Below are 20075 nucleotides of genomic sequence, written 5' to 3' on the forward strand. Positions count from 1 at the left end.
CTGTGCTATTATTCAGAAATGACAAGAAAGGCTAATAGTATTTGCCCATGTTTTTCTTCATTCATATTTTTACTCAGAATTTATTGAGTACTTTATTTTAGAAATAATAGTCATGGCAAAGGGACAAATCAGAAATAAACAAGTAAATAAAATCTTAAGAACTGCTATTAAGAAAATGAGCAGCATGCATTTTCGTTTCACTTCACTTTTAGCTGTCAGGACCAACATTATATTTATTAAAATCAATAAGTATTTCGTAAGTTTTAACCAGCCAAATTATTTCTGATTTCTCTAGGTAGGACCTGAAAATTTTAGGGCAGTTTGGCATTTTCAAAGAACAGACCACAGCGTATAAATAATCTGTCTACCTTTTTGTCTTTACAATTTATTTTCCTTATATTCATTTTTTTATTCTTCTACAGTTTTGCCTTTTCATTGCTTTGCACTTTTAACATTGTGTTATTTTACTTTATTGTCTTTGTCTTTCTTTCCCCTACACCAGGTATAAAACCTTCATTCAATTTTCTAAGGTTCGTATATAGTAGACTTCTGGTGCCCCATAGTTGGCCTGTACCACTATATCTTATAATTATACTCATAAAATAAAGTATAATTTTAAAATGTAATTACTTTTTTGATAAATATCAGTCTAGAGTAATTTTTAAAATTTTCAAACTATCATTTTCTTAGATTTCTCTCTTTTACTTTCTATCACTGAGTCTGTAAATTAGCTTTGTTTTGACAGCCAGCCAGTTTTACTAAAGGAACCATAATTTTTAAAATTACTCTACAAGGCTTACATATCTTATATTTATTAACTTGGTAACTTTGGACAAGTTACTTTTTTGCCTCACTTTATCTATATAATGTTGATGCTAATGGTCCCATCTCATAGTAATATTGTGAAACTAAACTGAATTAATTCATGTTAAACATTTAATACACATAAATCACTCAGTAATTTTCTGATATTATAAGTGTGATACAGAGACCAGCAAAGTTTGTTTGCTTTGGTTGTAAAGAGGACAGAGAATGTGAAAATTTTTTATAGATTTTTTTATTAATATTATTTTTATATTGTACATTTAAATATTTTCTGTACATATAAAATTATACTACTTACAGAGAATTCAGAAAAAGAGAAAAGTACAAAAATTAGCCATAACCATAACATCTCATGACTGTGCCATAACTTGTTGGTATTTTCAAGTTTTTTTTCTCATATGTCTATTTGTGAAGATTTTTTGGTTTTATCTTTAAACAAGTGTTCTAACCAATTCTGTAGCATGTATTTTTCTGTGCTTTTAATTTTTTTAAATCATGTCTCATTTTCTAAAATTTAGATGTCCTTTAATTTATTTCACTTTTCTGGCTTTTGGATCCTGTATCTTTTTATTTATTTATTTATTTTTTTGATTCCCTGTCATCTTTTGTTTTCTTTCTTTCTTAATTTATTCTCTCCTTTTTGTGAGCATATTATCTGACAGCTTCCAGAGAAAAAGGGTATTTGGGAAGTACTTGTTTGAGATTTTACATGTCTGAAAAGTATGTTGTATCCTCATATTTAATGGTCTGACCTAGTAGATTTTGTCCTTGAAAATCATTTCTTTCAGAATTTGGCCCTAGCTTCCAGTGTTGCTTTTGAGAAGTCCAATGTTCTCATTCTAATCCTATTTCTTGTCTTTGGAATCTTTTAGGTTTTTTTCTTTGTTCCTGGTATCCTGAAATTTCATGGTGACATACCCTGTTGTGTATTTTTTTCCACATTCATTCTGCTGGGCACTCTTTCTTGAATACCTATTGGTTAGATGTTAATCTCTTGAGTTAATCTTGAGTTTCTTACTTCTCTTTTGTATTCCATGTCTTAGTCTTTTCTGTTCACTTTTCTTGTTATTTCCTCAACTTTATTGAACTTAATTTTTGACTATCCTTTTAAGTTTATAAGAGTTCTTTTTTTATTTTGCAGTTACTTTTTTTCACATTCTATGTTTCTTAGAAGTAATATTTTCTGTTGTATCTTTGGTGATGTTAATTGTTTCTCTGTTTTCTTCTGCTCTCAGTCCTAACCTCTTTTCTTCTAATTTTCTGCTTTTAACACTATCTTTCGTATTGGAAACTTTCCTCCAATACGTTTCTTTTTTTTGAGACAGAGTCTCGCTTTGTTGCCCAGGCTAGAGTGAGTGCCGTGGCGTCAGCCTAGCTCACAGCAACCTCAAACTCCTGGGCTCGAGTGATCCTTCTGCCTCAGCCTCCCGAGTAGCTGGGACTACAGGCATGCGCCACCATGCCCAGCTAATTTTTTTTTATATATATATCAGTTGGCCAATTAATTTCTTTCTATTTATAGTAGAGACGGGGTCTCACTCTTGCTCAGGCTGGTTTTGAACTCCTGACCTTGAGCAATCCGCCCGCCTCGGCCTCCCAAGAGCTAGGATTACAGGCGTGAGCCACAGCGCCCGGCCTCCAATACGTTTCTTGACTCCCTTAGTCATTGTTGAGAGTGAGACACTAAAAAGCTCATTGCCAGAGGGGTGTGTGAGTGTCTCTGATACACTGAAGCAGTGGCTTTGGTGTCCAGATTGGTGAGTAGCACTGTAGGGCATTCCAATGGTCAGCTAGTATTTTCATTGTAGACCTTCTAATGTTGGTACTGGTAATTATTTTCCTTGGAGAAGTTCAGCTTCCTTGCAGAAGGATCTACTCAAGTTTGACTGCTCTCTGCCATTTCAGAATTAGGTAGGATGAGGAAGCATTCTGGCCACTCCACACTTCATACATGTCTGATAACTCTAAATCTCTAAATCTCTGGTTTATTTTCTTCAGGAAATAAATTGCTGGACTTCCAAGATGGGTATGTCATAGAGGAATTGATTGACTGCCTCAGTTAGAGTATAGATTTGGAGATTTATTGCTTTTTGTACAGACTTTGAGATAATACTCTTATTTTCAGACCATATCTCACTTCATCTGCGTTGGAACCTAATACTTCTCATTCCTGATTGTGTCAGGTTGTACAGAACAAAATAGCTTTGTTACTTAAAGATATGGTTGTTAAGTTTCTTCTGCTTCTTTGTTTGATTTTATTGCTTTCTGCTCATCATCCTGCCATATATGTATTCATATATTGTGCTTAGAGGTTACAGGTATTTTATGAGTTCATGGAAGATGAGAATTGTTATATCTTTGTTATTTTGGGGGAATATAAGAGACTAAGGGATTAATTAATTATCATTTGGAAACTGGAAATTTATCATAAACTCCCTTTTTTAAAAAAATAAGCTTTTTAAAACTAAATATAATCATTCCTCTTAAAAATCTAATTTGTCCCATTATCTCAAACATGTTTCTAAGGTATATAGTAATAGTTTTCAAAGTTACAGTAGGTACCTCTGAATATAAATGCAGTTTTTTAGTTTTTAGTTTTGTGTTTAGAGAGATAGAAATGCAAATTGTTGGATATTGATTAAAAGGGTCAATGTCGACAGTCTTAATTTCAAATATCCCACTTGCTGACAAACCCTCCTTTTGTTCCAGCATTTTTCTTCTGTGTTTCCACTCCACTACTGTTGCTCTGCTATTAGGACTTTAAATACTTTGACACTGTAGTTTTAATGTTCCTTACAACCTTCATTTCCTCACTGCCTCCACTTTCCCTGCTTAGATTTCATCATCCTTCATTATCATCACATCCTTTTTTTGTACCCTCAAGTTCCTTATCTCTTTGTCTATCGTTATACTCCCTAGGAAAAAAGCCCTGTATCACACCCTGCTCCAGAGCCTGCACCAGAGCCTCTGCACCTGAGCCTCTGCACCTGCACCAGAGCCTCTGAAAGTGACTAGAGAAAAATGCATAACCATGATGGCTGGGCTTTATGTTTTTCTCTCAAGTGGACCTTTAATATTGCCTGGCAGTCATACTACAGTATTCCACTCCAGGTTTATTCCCATATCCTTATAAAATTATTTCATACCTTCTCAGATCTATATTAATAATACTTTCTATCTTCTCTTTTTCACACTCAGCTAATTATCTGGCTTTTTAAATAGAGATAGTCAGAAGAGAATCCTTCAAGGATTAAACCTACCCATGTAGCTACAGCTGTACCCATATACTGTATCTTTTCTCTTATTACAGTGCCCTCTATCTAAGGTTTGTCCTTCTACTTGTGCAGTGAATTTGATCCCTGTTCACCTGCTCAGAACTTTGCTCCTCAAGTTGTTCTCACTCTTCTGACTTCAATTTCCCTTCTTTTATTAGATAACAGTTATCATATACTAATGTACATACTATAATATTAATATCTCCCATTTTTAGAAACTCTTTTTGTCAGTCTGGGTTCCCCAGAGAAATAGAACTCATAGAAGATATACTTACATCACACACACACACACACGCACGCACACACACACACACACATTAATTTCAATGAAATAGCTCAACACACTTGTAGGGGCTGGCAAATTTGAAATCTAGGGCAGTCCAGCAAGCTGAAACTCAGGCAGGAATTGTGCAGTCTTGAGTTTGAGATGTTAAGATCTCAGATACTCACCATCTCCACTTAGCCTTCACCTATTCTTTTTGAACCTACTCCAGTCAGGTATTCTATCATTACCTCTTCTCTACATCTTTTCTTGTTGAGGTCAGCAATTACATTCTTATTGCCCAAATCTGTGAACAGCTCCCAGTTGTCATCTTTCTTTCTCTGGAAAGACACAGATACTTTTTCCTTCTTGTAATACTGTCTTCACTTGTTTTCTGGAATACCACATTGTTCTGGTGGATCTTAGAAAACTAAATTGTAAATATTGAATTATTTTGGGCTTCAAAATTCAGATTTTTTTTTCTGTCTTTATTTACTCCTTAGTCAAAACCAATTCTATGGTTTTATTATTTTTACTAGAAAAGAATGATGGTGAGAGAGGTAATATAGTCACATGACTTAAAATTGAAAGTAAAAAATCTTCTATGATGAAATGTCACTCTTGCACTGTTGGCCCTCAGCCCTCAAATTCTCTTCCTTGAAGACAACAAAACCTGCCAGTTTCACGTATAGTTTTCCAAACATGTTTTATGCATATAATAGCAACTACACATTCAGTGAGAGGCAATATGGTGTTGTGGTTAAGAGCTTAGACTATGGATCAAGGTTGCCTGTACTCAAATTCTGTCTTTGCCAGTTATTGGTGATGTAACTGTCAAGTCTCTTAACTGATCTGTGCATCAGTTTTCTCTTAGGCAAAACAGGAATAATGGGGAGGGGGGCACGGGCAATATATGTAACCTTAACACTTGTACCCCCATAATATGCTAAAATAATAAATAAATAAATAAATAAATAAATAAATAAAAACAGGAATAATAATAATAATACTTATTTCATAGACTTGTGAGGTACAAATGAGTAAGTATGTATAAAGAGTTTAGAAGAGTGACTGGCACACGCAAATAAATAATATATTTTTTTGTACAAATGATAGCATATATACACTGTCAAGCATCTTGCTTATTTTTTCATCAACAAATATCTTAGTGTTTATTTACAACACACAAATCATGTGTCACTTTTCCTAATGGTTGAATAATTATCCATTGGATGGATGTGCCATCTAAAGTTATAACTCTAAATACCAATATCTTTGATAATGGCTCCCAAATGTGTATCTAGACATCTTCACTTAGATAACTAATAAGCAAAAATCCTTCTAATTACCCTTTCCTTTTCTATTTCTCTCATTTCCTTTATTATAATCTAGCAGATTCTTTCCACTGTACCTTCAAAATGTACTTCACATTTAACCATTTCTCTCTGCCTATTGTTACCACCTTAACCTAAGCAGCTTCACTTCACTGAGTTGCTTGAGGCCAAAAACTTAAGAATGATCATTGGAAACATTGAGCAAAATGTTTTCAGCTCTCCTTCATTGCTCCTATTTGGTCTCTCTTCTTCTACTTTTACTCTTCTATAGTCTGTTCACATAGCAGTTTAAAATGTAAATCAGACTATTTCTCATCATTCCACATTCTTTAGAGATCTTACCCCACTTAGATTTAATTCCTGAACCTTAATGAGAGGATGAGTTAACCAGATTTTAGTAGCACCGTTGTACTCTGGCCTTATTTTCTCCTTGTATCATCTCCTTCGTCTGCCTACCTCTGTGCTCCAGCCACACTAAACACCTTGCTCTTTTATGACTGCCCTCCTCATAACCATTTATATTATAACTCTTCCTGGAACACTGTTCTGCCATATAGTCATGTGATCATTTCTATACTTCATGCTCAAATGCCAAGGCCTCAAGAGAGACCTTCATGAACAGGTTCACCATTCAGCAGTTAAAATGTGAACACTAAATGAAGTATTCTTCTCATTGGTAGAAAAGAAGCCACTTCCAAGCTCATATCGCATTATCAAGGCTGAATTTCTTGATTAGTAGGATTATTAATTTATAAAATTATTCTGTTAGTAATACCAGTAAAATTTAATAAGGATTCATTCTTTGCAGAAATCAGTCTTTTTCAGTAGGTTCAATAAAACATCATAATCCCCATGTTGTATCTGTTTCATTAAATTAGAAGTCTGTGTTCAGTAGCTATTTATTTATGTGTTACTTAGTGAAATGAAAATTTCAGTGAAATACCAATTTTACAGAGTTAGAAATATTTTACCTCAGAGAGTAAATGCTGCTATATTATTTCTAATATGTTTCTGAAGATACATTGATCATTGTTGTCTTTGTTTCAGTATATTGATTTTTTTATTGTTTATGTATCTAGGCTGGGAGGGAAGTGATTATATAATGACAGTTGGAGTTTGGGATGTGGGTTCACAAAGAGATGTATAGTTGAAAAGTAAAAGTCATTAAATTTAAAAACTGCTGTGCCTGTTTCCACTGATGATTTCCAGCTAGGATTGGTGTTAATTTTAATGCCTTCCAACTCCTTGATCTTCAAGTTATTTTGCTTTAGAGATCTAAAAGTGTATACTGAATTAAGCTCCATTGGTTATCACCTTGTATACTCAGCCTAAACACTGATAAACTGGTCTTATCCTTGACTTGGGCAGTTTGAATGCCCCAGATTCCTCTTGTCTGAGCTATTCTTCTTTCTTAAACAGATTCATTTAAAGATCCTTTTAAACCTTCATGATATAGTCAAACATTCTACAGCTGACAGTACCTAAAACTGTCGAGTCACTAGCTTGTATTTTAAAACACAAGAATATTTATCAATTTAATATTTGAGGCACTGTATCTCAGGAAAAGAAGTATTTTCATTAAGTCTATTTCTAAATGGTCACTAACTTAAATACATTTATATTTAGGATTTTTGTCTTATATTTTGGTTTAAGGACAGTAGCAATCACTGTTAACTTGGAGCTGGCCAAAATGTAGAGAGTTTCAGAATAACAAATTGGGGGTGGTGGATGTAGATAAATTACAGAAAAAAATATATATATAATATTTATACACATATATATGTAAAAATATTTAGTAATATTTACAAATACAAGTGAACATTAAAAAGTACATTACTGCTATGACTGGTGAGGATTGGTCCATTGGAAACTCACAGAATATATTTTAGTGAACTTAATGAATTTGGTAGGATTGGTATTTGTTTTCAGGAATTGAAAGGATATACAAATAACTGAGATGAGGAACAAAGGGAGAGGACCATGTGGGGGTAAAGATCATGAATTGATTGTAAACATCTAAGACATCTTTGCATCTAAGTAAAGGTATTAAGGATACATTTATGTACATTTATATTTTTATCTGATGGTCAGATGGGATTTTGACTTTGATTAGTATGCCCTCGCTAAGGTGTGTGTATTTGAGAGTTGGAGGGAGAGGTTTTTGAAGATGATGCTACTTAAATTCCTCCCACTGGTGGTTAAGATGAGGCTGTTTTGAAGTAGGCAATGTTTAAAAGCCAAGCAATTCTCAACTGAGGTAGAAAAAATTATGTTGCAGATGACTTTATTTCTGTAAATTATCTTTTATTAAAAATTTGCCTGGCCAGGCGTGGTGGCTCACGCCTGTAATCCTAGCACTCTTGGAGGCCAAGGCGGGAGGATCACTCAAGGTCAGGAGTTCAAAACCAGCCTGAGCAAGAGCGAGACCTTCCTCTCCACTAAAAATAAGAAAGAAATTAGTTGTCCAACTAAAAATATATGTAGAAAAAATTAGCTGAGCATGGTGGCACATGCTGGTAGTCCCAGCTACTCGAGAGGCTAATGCAGAAGGATTGCTTGAGCCCAGGTTTTGAGGTTGCCGTGAGCTAGGCTGACGCCACAGCACTCTAGCCCCAGCAAAAAGTGAGACTCTGTCTCACAAAAAAAATTTTGCCTGTGTTGTAAAAACAGAAATTGACTAGTTCCTTCCTTCATTCATTTGCTTTATAAATTTGTAATCTTATGGATGAAGGTTTGATTCATAGGTGGTGCATATTATAATATTCCTTTATTCCATAGCCATGAAGCTCATGACTGCTTTGGTGAATGTTGCCTTAAACCTCAGTATTCATCAGGATAATACCCAGCGACAGTATGAAGCTGAGAGAAATAAAATGATTGGGAAGAGAGCCAATGAAAGATTGGAGTTACTACTTCAGAAACGCAAAGAGGTAAATTTCTTGACAACTGTTATTCTTTATATTCTGTAACTGTGTAATAAATATATTATTAGGTTTTTTCTCTGTGAAAATATTTGAGTATATTTTTAAAATTTATTTTTAGTTAGATTATTTGATCTCAAAAAGTTTTAAATGAAACTAGAGTGTTCACCAATGATTGTGTAATAGCTATCTGATGGCAGAAGAGAATCATAAGAACATCCTTACTTTTGAAAGAAGGTGGTCTGGAAGTTAAGCAAATCAGAAAGCTTATCAGGCTATGAAAACACATTAAGTACTAAAAGTCAGACCAGGGGCCCAGGAAAGCCTCATTTCCAGGGAAAAAAGCCAAAGGCTACTTGTTAGCTGATATATAAGGCATTCCCGTGAATAAGATTGGTCCTAGTTTTACCATTGCTTTTTCATATATATGTTAAAAATGTTTTTGTACATTTGTACAAAAATGTTTTCTTCTTAGGAAACATTTTTGTTTATCCAATAGTAAATAAAATTTTAGATATGCACTATTAGTTTGTCTTTTAATTTGCAAAAAGAATATCACATTGCTGCAGAAGAATTACATATGAATAATGGATTATAACAGACAACAAAAAGCAGCATTATGATTAAATTATTATCCATAATGTATTAGTTTGATAGGGCTGCTATAACAAAATTTACAGACCGAATGGCTTAGTCAAAAGAAATTTATTATCACACAATTTTGGTGGGTAGAAGCCCAAGATCAAGGTGTTGGCAGAGTCATGCTCCCTCTGAAGGTGTTCGGGAAGGATATGTTCCTGGCTTCTCTTTTAGCTTCTGGTAGTTCCTTGGCTTGTGGAAGCATAATTCCAATCTTTGCATGATATTCTCCTTGTATGTCTCCAAACCACTACTACAAGCAAGATAATAAATTTATTCATCATCTTCCAAAGTTTTCTTATAGCACTTTGTAATTTCTCCCTACCTCCCTTCCTGTCATTTCCCTCTTCTTTTGTCCTCAAGCACTCATTAATCTGCTACCTGATTTGTTTTCAAATTAAGTTTTAATTTTTTTTGGCGGGAGTGGGGGGTAAGACCACCTCTTATAGTTTATCAGAAAGCAGATGGTGCTTATTTGTTACACTTTTTTTGATGTTGGCAGCCATTAATCCTTACCTTGAGTATAATTTTGTATCAATACTTCTATTAATTTTGAGTTGTGAGTAAACACAAACTTTCATCAGTAATGTTGCCTGCAATTTATATCTTTGCTGTAGATGTAATTTATTTTGTTACTACATTGTACCACTAGTGGCCAGGATCCTTTCTTCTGTTATGCCCCCTGTTTGGGGAATTTGGCCTATTTTCAGTTAATAGGCTAGTCAGATGCAGAATAACATTTGGATACTTTTAGATGGAGGAGTAAGTTTCTTGTACAATATGTTAATCAGGAATAATCCTTTTACCAAGAAGGGCAAAAGAAAGCCAAGGACCTGATTTGGACAAAAGAGTTATAGAAATTGAGACCTATTCCTGGAGCAGTTGATATTTTGGAAATAGAAATTGGACCTCCATACAGCCCCTCCTTGTTTATTATTGCATCATTTGTGGACGTCCAGAGAATGAGAGGTTCTAAAACCAATGTTATAAAACTGTAGAAATAATGCAAATGTACTGGTAATTTCAGACATCTGTTGCACAAGTGAGAAAAAGGGTTGATAACTACCCAGAATGAGAATAAACAGGAATTTAAAACAGTTGGAACTGTCCATTCCAAATAAAATGATCAGTATTCTAATGTACAATTTTTATTGTTTTTTCATTTCAGCTACAAGAAAATCAGGATGAAATTGAAAATATGATGAACTCTATTTTTAAGGGTATATTTGTTCATAGATACCGGTAAGGGATTTTTAAAATCATTTAGGTTTTTAACTTAAACAGTTATGGCTTTTTTGTAGCCCAAGCTAATTATAAAGCTATAAAACTCAACTAAGTATTACCTTTATTTTGTTTTGTTTTATTTTATTTTCTAGAAAGCAACTTTGCCATCTGTTAATTAAATGTGGTATGATATGTATAAGTAGGTAGACACACATAATAAAATGGAAACACATGAGACTGTAGTTAGCCAATTAATATGAAGAGATAGTTAAAACAGGGAAATCATTAACATTATACAGTTGACCCTTGAACAACATGGATTTGAACTTTGAAGGTCCACTTATATGCTGGTTTCTTTTTCAACCAAAGGTGGATTAAAAAACAATATTTGAGAGTTGCAAAACCCTTATGTATGGTATGGGACTTGAGTATGCTGGGATTTTGATAATATGCATGTAGTCCTAAAACCAGTCGTACCTCGTATACCAAGGGACGACTGTGTATATTAATATATCTTTGATATTTTATTTTAACAAAACTTAAACAGTTTAACTGAAAGTATAAAAAGTTATTTTGGGCCAGGGCCTTTACTTTTTGTATGAATTCTCTGATTGGAGTTGCACATGCCTCTTTCTTGCATGTAGTTTACTTTTAACATATCATTGACTTATTTATTTTAAAAAGAAAAAGAACTTCCATATACCTACCATGCAGTCTTTTTTCCCTATAACTTTATGGCAGTATAATTGATGTAAAATAAACTATACATGTAAATGCATAATTTGTTAAGTTTTAACATATACATACCTGTAAAACTACTACCATAAGCAAGATAATAAATTTACTCATCATCTTCCGAAGTTTTCTCATGGCACTTTGTAATTTTTCCCTACCTTCCATCCTGTCATTTCCCTCTTCTGTTGTCCTCAAGTAGTTATTAATCTGCTATCTGATTTGTTTTCATTTTCTAGAATGTTACAGAAATGGAATCATATAATTTGTACTCTAGCTTTTTTTGTTGTTGTTTTGGTGTGGATTCTTTCTGTAAGCAAAATTAGAGTCTTTCATCCTTAAATGTGTTAGCTGTTAGTTTTTCGTACATACCCTTTATCAGATTGAGGAAGCTTTTTCTATTCTTAGTTTTCTGAGAGTTTTTATTAGGAATGGATGTTGAAACTGTCAGATCCTTTTCTGCATGTGTTGAGGTCATTATGCAATTTTCTTTTTAAAGATTGTTAATGTGGTGAATTGAATTCATTGATTTTCAAATGTTACGTGAATTCATGGAGAATAAAACCCACTTGGTAATGATATGTTATCCTTGCTGATCTTGCTCCCTTGCCCATGCTGGAAGATACTGTCACAGTTATAGCTCAGTACAGCCTTGAATTTCTGGGCTCTCAGGTGATCCTACTGATTTAGCTTCCTGAGTAGCTGAGATTACAGGCTTAAGCCACTACACCCCATCCTTAGCTTCTTCTAAGAATTTATACATCTGTAATCAAGGAAAATAAATATCTTTTGTTTTTTATTTTAATGAATATCACTGACTGCTTTTGGTATTGGGGTAATACTGGCCTTGTGGATTGAGTTGAAGCATGTATTCTCTTTCTAGCTTTCTGGAAGAGTTTAATAGAAATGATGTTATCCCTTCTTCAGGTATGAGTTTTACCAGAGGGGCCTACAAGTGTTCTTTGTAGAAATATTTTTTCCTGCAAATTAAGTTTCTTTAAAGAACCTTTGGTAGTTTATGTCTTACAAGAAATTGTTACATTCATCTAGGTGGTTGAGTTATAGTCAATAATTATCAGTTTAAAGTAGTTCATAATATTGGTGATTTTCATATCTATCTTGCTTTCTCTCTCTGTCTCCCTACCCTTTTTTCCTTCTTCCCACTTTTCCTCTCTCTTTTCTGTCTTTGGTCAGTCTGTCTGGAGCTGATTTAACTGATTTTGTTCTTTTGGTTTTTTTTCATAAAGAATGAGATTTTGGTTACATTGAGTTATTCTGTTGTTTTTGTTTTCTATTGTATTGATTTTTGCTCTTTCAAAACATTTCCTTTCTTCTGCTTCCTTCAATTTTACTTCCTTTTTAATTTCTGAAGATGGAACCTGAGGTTATTGATTTTGAGGCTTTTTTTTTTCTAATATAGGAATTTACTCTTATAAATTTCTCTAAGCACTGCTTTAGCTATTTCCCTTAAATTTGGGTATGTTGTATTTTCATTCAGTTCAAAATATTTTCCATTGTCCTTTCTGATTTTTTCTTTGACCCATGGATTCTTTAGAAGTATGATATTTATTTAATAGTTTGCAAATATTTGAGAATTTTCCAGATATCTTTCTGATATTGATTTCTAATTTAATTCTACTGTAGTCAGAGAACATAGTTTGTATTATTTGAATGCTTTCAAAAATTTTTTTTTATTGAGATTTGTTTTATGGCCCACAGTACAGTCTATTTTGATAAATTTTTCAGTTGCTCAAGAAAAAGTATATTCTACTTTTGTTGGCTAATGTTTTCTGTCATTTAGGTCACATTAGTTGATAGTGTTGTACTTACAAGTCTTCTCTATCCTTATTGATTTTCTGTTTATTCTAACAGTTATTGAAAGGGTTTTTATAGGAGTAATTTTTGTATTCTTATACAAGATCATTATCAGATATATAATTTGCAAATATTTCCCCCCAGTCTGTGACTTTCTTTTTATTTTCTTAATGGTGACTTTTAAATGGCAAACATTTTCCATTTATAGGAAGTCTAATTGATCAGTTTTTCTTCTGTGGCCATGCTTTTGGTGTTGTATATGTGTACACCTGTCTAAGCCAGAGGTTTCTTCTTTGTTTTATTCTAGTTGTTTAATCATTTATCACTTCTGTTAAGTTACGTGAACCATTTTTTAAAGTTTATTTTTGTATACGGTGTGATAACAAGGGCAGAAGTCTACTTTTGGCGTATAGATATTCAGTTGTCCAAGCACCATTTAATGAAAGAGTGTCCTTGAATTGCTGATGCATTTTCTTGAAAATCAATTAAGCATAAAGGCAAGGTTTTAGTTTTGGATTTTCTAATCTGTCTATTCTCATCTGCATTGAGTAAGCTTTAAAGTAAGCCTTTTAAATTAGATAGTGTATAAGTCCAACTACTTTGTTCTTTTTCAGAATTGTTTTGACAATAGGTCTTTTGCATTTCTATATAAATTTTAGAGTCAGCTCGTCAATTTTTGCACAAAAGCATAAAGCTATAGACCAATTTGGAGAGAATTTTCCTCTCAGCAATATTGAATTTTTTGGTCCATGAATAGATGGTATCTCCACTTGATTTAGATTTTTTTTTTTTTTGAGACAAGGTCTTGCCTTGTTTGTTGTCCAGGCTAGAGTACAGTGGTGTCTTCATCGCTCACTGCAACCTAGAACTTCTGGGCTCCTGCTTTAGCCTCCCAAAGAGCTGGGAATACAGGCATGCAACCACTACGCCTGGCTAAATTTTTTTTTTTTTTTTGTAGAGATGGGATCTCTCTGTGTTGATGAGGATAGTTTTGAACTCTTGGCCTAAGTGATCTTTCCACCTTTGCCTCCCAAAGTACTAGGATTACAGGTGTGAGCCACTTCACCCAGTCTTTTTTAGCGTTTTAAATGATTTTCAGTATACAAATCTTACATTTTTGTTAAATTCATTTCTAGGTGTTTTACATTTCTTATGTTATTATGGGATTTTTAAAAAAATTATTTTGCTTTATTCCTAATATATAAAAATACAGTTGAAGGCCGGGCGCTGTGGCTCACGCCTGTAATCCTAGCTCTTGGGAGGCCGAGGCGGGCGGATTGCTCAAGGTCAGGAGTTCAAAACCAGCCTGAGCAAGAGCGAGACCCCGTCTCTACTATAAATAGAAAGAAATTAATTGGCCAACTGATATATATATAAAAAATTAGCCGGGCATGGTGGCGCATGCCTGTAGTCCCAGCTACTCGGGAGGCTGAGGCAGGAGGATCGCTTGAGCCCAGGAGTTTGAGGTTGCTGTGAGCTAGGCTGACGCCACGGCACTCACTCTAGCCTGGACAACAAAGTGAGACTCTGTCCCAAAAAAAAAAAAAAAATACAGTTGACTTTTTTAATTCCTGCAGAAAATTCTAGTAGTTTGGGGTTGCAATAGAGTTTTTGGTTTTTTATTGTTTTTGTAGATTCTTTAGGATTTTTCTGCATACAGGATTATGTCTTCTGTGAATAAAGAAGATTTTAATTCTTACTTTCTATCTGTATATATTTAGTTTCTTTGTCAAGACAAGATCTCACTATGTTGCCCAAGCTAGAGTGCAATGGTGTCATCATGGCAACCTCTTAACTCCTGTCCTCAAGCAATCTGCCTACCTCAGCCTCCTAAGTAGCTGGAACTACAGACACACGCCGTCATGCCTGGCTAATATTTCTGTTTCTGTAGAGATGGGGTCTTAGGTATGTTGCCCAGGCTGGTCTCAAACTCCTGGTTTTCAGACCTGGTTTTCAGACATGAGTCCCCACACTCAACCAACCTCCCTCCCTCCCTCCCTCCCTCCCTCCCTCCCTCCCTCCCTCCCTCCCTCCCTCCTTCCCTCCCTCCCTCCTTCCCTCCCTCCTTGCCCAGGCTGGTCTCAAACTCCTGGTTTTCAGACCTGGTTTTCAGACATGAGTCCCCACACTCAACCAACCTCTCTCCCTCCCTCCCTCCTTCCTCCCTTCCTTCCTCCCTCCCCTTCCCTTCCCTTCCCTTTCCTCCCCTTCCCTTCCCTCCGCTCCCCTCCCCTCCCCTCCCCTCCCCTCCCCTCCCCATTTCATTGATTTCTGTTTCAGTCTTAATCATTTCCTTCTGTCTGATTGCTTTGGTTTTAATTTTTTCATTTTTATAGTTTCTTAAGGTGGAAACTTAGATTATTTATTTTGTATCTTCCTTTTTTATACACCTTAAGATAAAAATTTCTTACAAAGCACTGCTTTAGTGACATATCTTGACTTTTGATGTGTGTATTTTTGTTATCTTCCGTTCAAAATATTTCCTAATTTTACTTGTGGTTCTTCTTTGACTCATGAGTTATTTTTGTCTTTTTTTGTCTTTTCCAAGTATTTGGAGGTTTTCTAAAATTTTGTTATTTCTAATTTAATTATATTGTGGCTAGTAAACATACTTCAAGGGATTTCAGCTATTTTATATTTAATGGGACTTATTTTTACCTACCGTGTAGATTATGGAAAAAATATTTCACGTGCCTATAAAGAGAATATATTCTGCTGTTCTGTCGTTCTGATTTATTAATTTTTTATTGTGAAATTCCTCATGTAATAATGTTTGTCTTAAAGATTTTTTTTTTTCTGAAATAATTTACCCTTTCTAGCTATCCTATTATTACTCTTTGGTATATCTTTTATTGTCTTTTCATTTCATTGTCTTTTCATTTTTAACTTATTCGTATCTTATAATATGAAGTATGTCTCTTACAGAAAGCACATATTTGGATCTTATTTTTTCATGCAATTTCTATTATTTTCTTGATAGTTCTTGGGATTAAAATATGAATCACAAATTATCACAAACTACATCCCATTAACATGACTTATTTCACAAAATATCTTTACTCCAGCATAGCTTCATTTTCTTGCGCTTTCTTTGTGCTATTATTGTCATATATTTTGTCTACATTTATTACTAAACCAATAGTACAGTGTTATTATCATTGTATACCATCTTATCTCTTTTAACAAAATCAAGAGATGAAAAAATATTTATACTCTCTTTTATATTTACCTTCTTTTTAACATTTCTGGCACTCTTCATTTTTAACTGTGGATTTGAGTTATTGTATAGTGTTATTTCCTGTCAATTTGAAGGACTTCTTTTTGTGTTTCTTATAAGGCAAGTCTGCTAGCAGCAAGTTTTCTCAGTCTTTATCTGGAAAAATTGTTATGTTAATATCATTTTTTAAAGGATAGTTCTATTGCATATAGAATTCCTAGTATAGAGTTTTCTTTTTCATTGTGACACTTTTAGTGTCACTCCACCATCTGCTGGACTTTCTTCCTTCTGATTAAAAACTCAGTTTTTAATCCTAGTGTTCCATTGTACATTATGAGTCATTTTTCTTTGCAGCTTTTACAGTTTTTCTTTGGCTTTCAACAGTTTGTCTAAGCATGGAATTCTTTGTGTTTATCCTGCTAATATTTTTTTTAAGTTTCTTGGATTTGTAGATTAATATTTTTATCTAATTTCAGAAGTTTTTAGGCCTTAATTCTTATTTCTTTTTCTTTTTTAACCATTTCCCCTCCTCCTTTGTTTTCATTCCTTTAATACTTTTATTGGTATACTTGATGTTGTTTCATGGGTTTCTGGAGCTCTCTTTGTTTTTCTTCAATGTTTTTTACCTCTATTTTTTGCATAATTTCTATTTGCCTGTCTTCAGGTTCACTATTTCTTCTGATAACTCAAATATGTTGTTGAAGCCATGTATGAGTTTTTTATTTTATTATTGTACTTTTCAGTTGGTTTATTTTTATTGTTTTATAAACAGTTTTTATATTGTTTTATATATAATCTTTTTTATTTTATAAACAATTTTTATTGTTTTTATTTCTTTATCCTGATTCTCTGTTGGTTGAATCATTGTCACTATTGAAAGAATTAAACATAAATGTAGTTAATTCTTTAAATATGGTTTCATTTAATTTTTTGATTATATTTATTAGAATCCCTTTAAAATCTTGATTTGCTACATTTAACATCTGGGCCCACTCAGAGATAGTTTCTGTTGAGGTTTTAATTCCTGAATAGGGGTCATACTTTCTTTTTTCTTTTCATGCCTACCAGAACTTTGATTTTTCCCTATTCATTTTCTGTAGATGCTGTTCTTTTATTGACATCTTACCTGGGTGTGAGTAGGTATTTAGCACTTGGCTTCCCATCAAGTCAGCTCCCTCAACATTAAAGCTGGTGGTTTTCACTAGCTTTTCCAACCCCGGTAGCTCTATCTTATCATACCTACTGATCTTGATTTTACAGTGTTTGAAGAGATTAGTTCCATGCCAGAACGCCGTAGACTTTCAGCGGTTTTAGCCAAAATCCAGCTTTTTCTGGATGAATGCTTCTAGATTTTTGGGGGGGTTGATTTCCAGAAAACTGAAATGATTGTTTTTATCTTTTTAATTCTTTTCTCTTTTTTAAGTTGTTTTTTATCAAAAAGAATTTCCCAACCACTTCACTCTTTATTTTTGAAAAATATTTATCTCTTGGTATGGAATTCTAGGTTGACATTTTTTTGGGGGGGGTTTTGTTTTGTTTTAGTTCTTTAAAGGAGTTGATCCTCTATTTCTGCCTTCATTATTACATACTATAAAGATGTCTGCTGTCTTTCTTTTCTTGTATCCTTTGTAGTTAATTTATCGTTTTGCTCCGTCTGCTTTTAAGATTTTTCTCTTTACCACTAGTTTTAAGCAATTCTGTAATGATGTTTTTTTGGTGTCTTGTTCTTCATGTTTCTTTTATGTCTTCTGTGTCTTTCCTTAACATGCTATGCTTTCCTGTAGCCTCTTGAATATATATGTACTTTGTCATAACTCCATTTTAGTGTCCTGTTTTACTAGCTTTATCACGTGCCATTTCTAGTTCTTTTTGTACTGATTGGTTTCTCTTCTCATTATGGGTCATTTTCCTGCTTCTTTGCATGCCTGACAATTTTTATTGGATGTCAGACATTGTGTTTTTTGCCTTTTTGTGTGCTGGTTAATTTTATATTCTTACAAATATTTTACTTTTTTCTGAAACGTAGTTATGTTTAATTCTTTCAAGACTTGTTTTTAATGTTTGTTAAGTAGACCAGAACAGCATTAAGTCTAAGGCCAGTTTTCCCCAAGTACTGAGATAATATTATTTTTTTGTATTCTACTTGATGCTGTGTGAATTATGAGTTTTTTCTACCCTGGCTCAATGGAACACAAACTATTTCTAGCCCTGTGTTTGCTCCAGAGATTGTTCTTTCTGCTCCTTTCATTCTTATTTTAGGGTGGTTTCTTCACATGTGCGCAGTGTTTAGTACTGAGCTGAAGAGTTGATAGGGTACTTTTGCAGATATCCAGAGCTCACCTTCTCTGTGCAGCTTTCCATTCTGCTACTACGCTTTGCAAACTCCAATCAGCTTGGCCTTCCTAAAGTCTCAGCTCCCTCTTCCCAACTCAGGAATACGCCCTGACTCTGCCTGTGTTCCCAGGTCTACACTGCTTACTAGCAGGTATAAATATGGACCAGTCTTAAGATTCACACTGTGTTAACCTCCTCTGAAATTACTTTTCTGTTCTGGCTGATATCTAACATCTAAAATTTTTTTGTCTGTGGTAGAGATGGGGTCTTGCTGTGTTGCCTAGGCTGGTCTCAAACACATAGCCTCCTGTGAGCTTCCCACATCAGCTTTCCAAAGCGCTGGGATTCCAGGCATGAGCTACCATGCCTGGCCTAAGAATCATCTTTTATATATTTTGTGCGATTTTGGGGTTTTGTTGTTGTTGTTCTAGTTTTTGTTTGTTTGATTGGTTTCTTCAAGTGTGATCATAAATCCTGTCCATCTTAACTCTGCCATACAGTCTTGAGTGCAGAATTCATAGTAGTTTTTATGATTTTACCTCAATCTGTAATACCAAAATAAAGCAGTATTTATGACTCCCCTTTATATTCAGTCTTGCCAAAGCCTTCACCCTATTATCTCCATAGAAACAATACTGTTTACCTTATTGAATTGCATATTATTTAATCAGACTTTGCATAATCTAGTTTTGTATCTGTCAGAGTTTACTATTGGCACAGGAAGGACTCAGCTAGTCAAAACAAGAGTGCAACTGTAGTTGATAGTGTGACCTATCTGTCAAAAGTGATTGGCATATAGTAGATATCAATTGATAATTTTCCACAGGTAATTTTCCACTCAGTCTGCTTTTTTAAGGGGAGAGGTTGTTGCTAGAAGTTGTAGAAGGTGCTATGTGGAGATGGCATTTTAAGTTAATACTTTGTATCCCAACAGCCATCCTCTACTTCAAACAAAAATTGAATTTTAACCTATATTACTAGGTCTAACTACTAGGTTACAGAAAAATGGAGAATAGAAAGGTATTTGTTTTTACTAAATCCTTATGGTATCCTTTAAGTCTACAGTTTGAGAAATTATAGAGCTCAAATAACCCAGTTTCTTCAACAAATAAATGGTATATAATAATTTAAAATACTAGAGATATGTGAGACTCTGGGAGGCCTAGGCAGAAGGGTCACTTGAGGTCAGGATTTTGAGACCTGCCTGAGCAGGAATAAGACCCCATCTCTACTAAAAATGGAAAAAATTAGCCAGATGTGGTGGTATGCACCTGTAGTCCCAGCTACTCGGGAGGCTGAGGCAGGAGGATCACTTGAGCCCAGGAGTTGGAGGTTGCAGTGAGCTATGATGACACCACTGCACCTAGGTTGGGCAACAGAGCAAGACTCTGTCTCAAAAAAATAAAACAAATAAAATACTGGATAAGAAAAATATATATTCACATGCATATATTTAGTGAACAAGATATACTTTAGAATGTTGAAGAGACAATAGTG

The 20075-nt window shown here is 34.1% G+C and overlaps 1 protein-coding gene across 3 annotated transcripts in view; it reads left to right on the top strand.

The window, feature by feature from the left end:
- Positions 1 to 20075, top strand: part of STAG1 (STAG1 cohesin complex component) — a 368375-nt gene that overhangs the window by 218076 nt on the left and 130224 nt on the right. For all 3 annotated transcript variants that reach the window (XM_076005282.1, XM_076005291.1, XM_012787757.3), the window contains 2 exons: positions 8475 to 8626; positions 10425 to 10498. In XM_076005282.1, coding sequence (XP_075861397.1) covers positions 8475 to 8626; positions 10425 to 10498 — 226 coding nt within the window. The remainder of the gene's footprint in view (positions 1 to 8474; positions 8627 to 10424; positions 10499 to 20075) is intronic.

The sequence above is a fragment of the Microcebus murinus genome, chromosome 1, assembly GCF_040939455.1.
Source record: "Microcebus murinus isolate Inina chromosome 1, M.murinus_Inina_mat1.0, whole genome shotgun sequence".
Classification (NCBI taxonomy): Eukaryota; Metazoa; Chordata; class Mammalia; order Primates; family Cheirogaleidae; genus Microcebus; species Microcebus murinus.